This window comes from Mus caroli, chromosome 6 (genome assembly GCF_900094665.2).
Source record: "Mus caroli chromosome 6, CAROLI_EIJ_v1.1, whole genome shotgun sequence".
Classification (NCBI taxonomy): domain Eukaryota; kingdom Metazoa; phylum Chordata; class Mammalia; order Rodentia; family Muridae; genus Mus; species Mus caroli.
The window spans coordinates 81023709-81030749 of NC_034575.1; the positions used below are offsets into that span (position 1 = coordinate 81023709).

At 39.0% G+C, this 7041-nt stretch overlaps 1 protein-coding gene across 3 annotated transcripts in view; it reads right to left on the reverse strand.

The window, feature by feature from the left end:
- The window catches only part of Exoc6b (exocyst complex component 6B), a 424430-nt gene that overhangs the window by 236594 nt on the left and 180795 nt on the right, over positions 1–7041 (reverse strand). For all 3 annotated transcript variants that reach the window (XM_021164559.1, XM_029478862.1, XM_029478861.1), the window contains one exon: positions 436–504. In XM_021164559.1, the coding sequence (XP_021020218.1) occupies positions 436–504 (69 nt within the window). The remainder of the gene's footprint in view (positions 1–435; positions 505–7041) is intronic.

Sequence of the window (7041 nt, forward strand, 5' to 3'; positions counted from 1 at the left end):
CAATATCCTACACTATCAGTATCAACTACACAGACTATTAACACCACATTATTGCCCTTTTAGCAAATTTCTTTTACTGGTGCTTTACAGAACGAAAGGGATGACNGTCAAAAAATGTAAATACTTTTCATAAATCCTTTACTATATATAAAAAGCAGGTTATTCTAGGTTAAATATGTTAGATTTGAAACAGAGAAATCTGAATACATTTCTACTCATAACCTACCAATCTGCTGATGACTCTTTGAAATCTCATCAGCTATGTTTGAATTTTACAAGGCAAATATAAACAAGACTCAAGCAAGAGCAGAGGAATTAGTTAATACTCGCTGAACAATACTTTGCTCAAAAATAAAGTAATAATAATAACAACAATAACAACTCAGAATTTGAGATTTAATACGTATTTATTAGGATGATCAGGTAAAGACTCACCAGGACGGAATATATGTGTAGACACCGATACACAGGAGAGAAATCCACCAAGTCTTGAGCCCCAGGTACCTAGAAACATACAATTACAAAACTATCACATAAAGTTATTATGGGAAAACTGCATTCACTTTATTTTTACTACTCAAGCAGTAATTTGTTTTCCAAGCCAACTCTATAATCTAAGTGGAAAATTCAAAAGAATCAAAAAAATCATGTTATCAGGCTGAAGAGATGACTCCCCAGTTAAGAGTGCTTGCTGCTCTTTCAGAGGACCTGAATTTAGTTCTCAACACCTACATAATATAATTCACAACCACCAGCAACTACAGTTCCAGGATCTACAACACCCTCTTCTGGCCTCCATGAGTACCCATACACAGTTGGCACACACATACAGAGACATATATACATACACATAAATAAAAAATAAATAAACCTTAAAATCATGTTCTCACGTCGGAAGCACACTGTAATCCTCGTACTTGGGAAGACACAGGAGGGTCATGAGTTCAAGGTCATTTTAGGTACATGAAATTCTGTCTCAAAATATGAGAGAGAGAGAGAGAGAGAGAGAGAGAATCCCCAAAATCTTAGTTCTTTCCCTCTAGTCACAAGACTAATAACCTTGCTGACAGAGTACAGGTGGCAGAGTGCAACAGAGACGAGATGGCAAACATGCTGTCTCTACCTTCAGAGACACATGTGAGCCAAGGGCCACCAGGGAAAGTGCAAAGATGGAACTGTGACTTTAGTGACCCAATTCTCCCAAAGTGCATGGAGTTTATATAAAGCCAAGTTTCAGTGGTCAAAGCCAAACTTGCTACTCAAGATGGATGTTTTAAAATGCCCAGACAGTTATTAAAGGGTTCAAGTATTAAAATTCTTAAGTTCTATAGTTCATCCAAATATAGAAATAACATAGAAAGGAGGGGACACCTTATTAAAAATGAGGTGACATATGGAAAAGCCAAACCAAGAAGTTAATTGAGGATTTTAATGTGAATAATGAATGATACATTGACCAAACTGGTACAACACATTAAAATAAAAAGTAAGAATCGAGTGAGAACTGAAACCAACTCTCAGGATTCAGAGTTTGTTGGTGGCCTGACAAGAAGCCAGTCAGAGCAAACTGTGCTCTACAGTTCCTCAACTAAGGAAGGAAGCTGTCATTTGTCATACACAGATTCAACAAGAATAAACAGGGACCTGAAAATACATACTAAACAAAATGAAACGAAAAGGGAGAGAAAGTGGAAAAAGTCCATAAGTAATTACAATAAAGACCTGGCTGGTTTTTCCTGTGGTAATGGTAACTAGGGGATNACCAGCACAAAAAGAGAGCAGATACATCTAAGCTGAGTTAGGCTGGCTCATGGTTGCAGAGCTGGCCCCCTTTCTTTCCTAAAGCAAACACTGTCTCTTCCTCAGAGCACAACTTCTGTAACCAGGACTTTTCTCATAATCAAATGGCCTTGCTCTATACAGCAACTGCACTGCTCGCTGGCTGGTCACCTGNCACTCGACCTTCTGCTCCACTCNACCAGGCAAATCTTAGGCACCCCATACCTAATGAAGCCTCTGCTGTGAGAGCCAAGAGGCTCTGCCACGGGATCTCTCATTTCAAGTGACCACTCACCTCTATACAATAGCAGCATGGAAACTTTAAGGAAATTTATCTTGCCAGAAAAAAAAAAGGAGCTAAACACTAGGTAAACACAACATCAAAAGAAAAAAACTTAAGATTTGTAACAAAATTTAAACTACATAAAAATAATGTATGGACATGAAAAAAGACAAAGAAAATACACAGAGTAAAAATGGATGTATACAAGAAATGAAATTGTGTATTTAGAACAATGTGGTCACTTATGGTATATATAAAAGGATGAGAATTTTCTTGCCTNATTCTGAGCAGCACCTTCTGCCACAGCCTTGTTTCACAGGTTCTTCATACAGTTTATTTATTTAGGTTCACTTTGTCACAGAGCCAGTTTCTCCCAAAAAAGGAACCCACAGGAAGCCATTCTCAGGCAGGACCTTGGCCATTGACGTGTCAGTGCCATCCTTACAGAATGAACAGCAATAGTAAGGGGCAGTTCCCTAGAGGGCCATGAAAAATAAGCTTGCAGGCCTTTTAGCAAAAAAAAGGACATTGTTGCTAATGGTTAGGACTGGTCTATCTCCACGCATGTTTTCTAAAAGGTACCTCATGCAAGATGGCAAAGTTCTATCNTGTCATCTGCAGCAAATCTGTTTTCTATCTGTTTATAGTGTCCTGAACTATAGGTATTTTGTCTACTATTTCATGGTCCTGAAACTAACATATAGAAATTATCCTAAGTACATGCATACCTGTCTGTTTGGAAAGCTCCAGAGAGAGAGAGAGAGAGAAAGAGATAGGCAAAAAGTAAAGGAACAAAAAGAGACTCCCGCTCTCCCTCCTCCACAAACAGCCCTGTATTTAGAAAGCCTTTCCCCCCTGCTCCCCTCTGAGAGCACACTAGGAGTGAGCACTGTGAAGAGTCAGAGAGTGCTGTGAGGATAGAGGCATGTCAAGTATGCACTGACTCATGCTGCTTTGAGCTGGATGTGTTTTCTCTGCTTCTACTAATGAAAAAGAATCACTTACATCTACAGAAGGCAAGAGGGAAGAGCAACAAGCACTGCGTGAAGGAATGTCACCCTTCTGCAAGATGGAATGTGCTTTCCAAAATCTAAAAACACCGGCGGAGGTGGAGGAGAGTTCTGGGACAAGCAACTGCCTGGTGCACTAGCAGCAGCTTGTCTGGCCTCTAAGCCACTCTAGTTCACAGGTTCTTCCTCCCCTCCTTCCTTCGCCTCCCCTCCCCTGGAGTTGCAAAGAATGACTCAAGCAGATTTAGGTTTCATCAGGGAGGGGTCCAAGGACACTTTCCTAAGCTAACAATGACTGCCTCTAATGGTTTCTGTCTCCTAACAAAAGCCATGACTCTTTTATCAGCTTCATCTAATTTTTCCTTTCCAAAGTAAATAACAGGGCCCTTGCATTTTACACATGTCCAAATTTGACAAATCATTATCCACAGAGACTGGAACTGATAAGAGATAACTTTGTGGTGGGACCCTGTCATTTCCTATTATAAAGGCTTTCTTTGGGGCTACAAAAACATGATTAAAATAGTTAAACATTTCCTGTGCCTGGCAGTCAGGAACTCAAGACATTAAGACCCTGGAGTCTGCATTTTTCTAGAAGTTCAAATAGACATAGGAAGATACCAGAAGTGACCACAAACAGTACACAGGGCACAGCCCTGCANTGTATCTATTGCTAAGAACTTACATGAAATCACTTCATCACCAAGGACAGCAGCTGTCTAACTGCCTGAACAGTTCTAGGCGCAGTAAATGTCTCCCACCAGCCAAACACTTAGGATTTTCTCAAAAAGGAACCATTGGTAAGATTTTAGATGTTGTAGCTATGATTTGTGCCCCCAGAATGTTATATAAGATAAGAAACAAGCATTTTTAACAATACAAATAATAGCTATTAAAAGGGATGTTAGAGCAACTGAACACAGGAGCAAACGGAAACAATTATTGCATGTTAGTACCATTTCACAATTATACAGACAATAACAGTTTCAACTAAGCCAATGCTTTCCAACTGCTGTCTGAGTACTTGTTGAACATCACTTACATATGATATACATGCCCCAGTATCCATCACACAAGCTATTCTATAAAGGACCAAATGACTCAAGGGCAGAAGAGAATACAGGATAAGAAAAGCAAATGTATAAATGGAATTAATAACACCTGAAAATGATCTTGTATCTATGTAGATATTATTTCTTGAAGATTTGAAGATTTAGAGTAAATGTGGACTATCTCACAGTCAAGAGGAAAAGAGTTGACATCTCTGATGATAGAACTGTTTGAGAAAGGCCAGGAGAGGATGGATTTATATGCTATCTTTTCCTTCTTTAATAGATCTTGCTTCAGGTAAAAGGAGAACGGAGAATTGGTGGTGGAAAATCTCATCAAGCATAAGGAGGCACTATTACACATAAAGGAAGATTTCTGACTTAAAGTTAGTGATGCCACTCAAGCTTCAGCTAATGTTTCACTTAATACTTCCCTAGTCATCCCTTCCCAGAAAGAGTCTTGGTAAGTTAACTACTACCTCTGTTATACACACTTACTAAGCAAAGCTAGTTAAGGTTGGGTGTCCTAGCAAGGCCAGGAGGCTAAGGCAGAAGGACCTGGAGTTTGAAACCAACCTAGACTACATCCCAAAATCTTGTCTCAAAAACAAAAATCTGTACACAAACTTATCTGACCTAATAAATGTTCCTGCTTTGTTGCTGGATAAGTGTAGTCTTATACAAGGGAAACTAAATACAAGAGAGTTCCTTTCTTCCCTGTATCCCAAAGCAACAAATGGATTATGGTTCCCCTGCACTGCTCATAAACACAGAACATTAGTCCACTCCAGCTTTGCTGTTCACACTTTGCCTCAGAAGACACACACACAAATATCTGCTCTCCTCACCCTTGTGCACATTCCTCACTTATTTTTCTCTTAAGAAACCTTTCAAAGTAGATGGATTGAACAAAAGGAGGCTCAAAGGAATTTAGGTATGTTTCTTGCTAATTATTTGAGCCATTTTCCACCTTCAAAATCCTTCTCATTGCCACTACACACAAAGCAATTTCTTGGTATTGGTAAATGAGTGCAGGAACCAGGACTTATTTCTAAGCATTAGATGGATCTGANGTCATTAACTCTACCGGGCATTCTCTTCAGGGAGCAAACAATAAATGATTAGCTAGAGAGAATAGGCCTTTGCATTCCGAGATTCAACTGAAGCTGCCCACATTACGTTTGGAAGCCAGGAAATACCTGCAGACATTTTTCACCAGGATGCTTTCTAAACTACTTTGCTTCCAGAAGTTCAGAGAAAGGAAAGATAAAATCCATTTGGACATAGGCTCTCATAAAGGAGACTAGACATCACAGACTAACAAACCAGGAGGAAGCAGAAGTCTTGTAAGTAAAATGATGCTCTAAGCTTTGACCAGAGCTCAGTCCTGAAAAGTTAGAATTTCCTTATAAAGTTGCTCTAAAATAATTAGAAACCTTTATGGGAAGTCCCTAAAAGGGCTAACATTTAAATTGTTTAAGTATTTGTCCTAAACATAAGAAGTTTTTAAAAAATGAACAGTTTTCCCTTATTGAGACACTGTAAAACCTCTGTGGCTAAAACCAAAGGATAATCTCTTCAAGAGTCTCAGCTTCGGTCTGAAAACCTCAACAGTCCNTATTTAACGAGAGTCCAGTTCATGTAGATACTCAAAATCACTAAGGACNGGGTAGGTTAACAGTAAACTCGATACNGAACACAAAAGGCTGAGGAAATCAGGGTGAAAAAAAATGTACAGAAACAACTGCTACAGCACTCTATAGATAAGGCCCTTGTCCCCATAACATAGTCCTAAAAATCTGCATATTGAAGGGGGTGGTGGAAAAAAAAGGAAGAGAAGNGGGTAGAAAGAGGAAAAGCAAAAAGCAGGAGAATAGTAGGTAACAAAAAGAGATATAACAGTTTCACAGGTCGGCTCTAGTTTAAAAATCACTTTAAAAATGAAAAGACATGAGGCAACTTCACCCACCATTCCAGGGATAAAAAGGAAACCTATACCAAGATGCCACTCTTCCTGTTAAGCTTAGAAAAACGCCTGGAAAGATATTTTTTTAAATCTCTGTTAAGGTAAACAGGAAATAGATGTGAGTGTAGGATCCTTAGGTAGGATCTCTAGACCAGACAGTAAGGATACGAGGACAACTTCAGGATAACCGTGCAAGGTGTCTTCAGAACAACTGGCTTATTTTACATATCCACACCAGTGTCTCATGACACAGTGACATATGACAGTCTTGCCAGTACTATTTTTGCTGGTATACTTTTAATATACCTACTGTAATAGGTATGAAGTTGAAACAACATTTTTATAAGAAAATGTTAGAAATCACTATGCTTCCATGTATGGACCGACTGACTGAACTAAACTAAACTACATACAAAAACGAGCCCTTCCTATTCAGTAGTGAAGTTAGAATGAGAAGAGATTCCATGAACCAACATGGTCTTCAGAGAATATTTTCACATGAAAAAAAAATATGTATTATGCTATATAACATTATGAATATTAAAAGACATATATACGCACTAATAATGCTGGCAATGCAGAGGCTAAGCAGAAGGGGGCAAAGGATGGGGATGGAGAAGGGATTTCACACAATCCAACTTCTCATGTAACTCTGCCTTTTGAAGCAGGTTCATACTCAAAAGTTTTAACTGCTAAGGTTAGAGGGAGCCTAAAATACTATTAGACAGATTAAAGCCACATAAAAATTAACTAGAATGTGACATGCATGTGTGCCTGAAGACACAGGAACATTGCAAGAATAGCCTGTGATGGAGGACACAACTGGGGGGGTCTGCATGTGGGCTGCTGATTCGGGAGCATCACTGTTCAAAGATGGGTTTCTGAATCCGATCACTAGGCTGCAGTGAAGTCACGGATGCCATTCTCTCTCTCTTTTTTTTTTTTTTTTTTTTT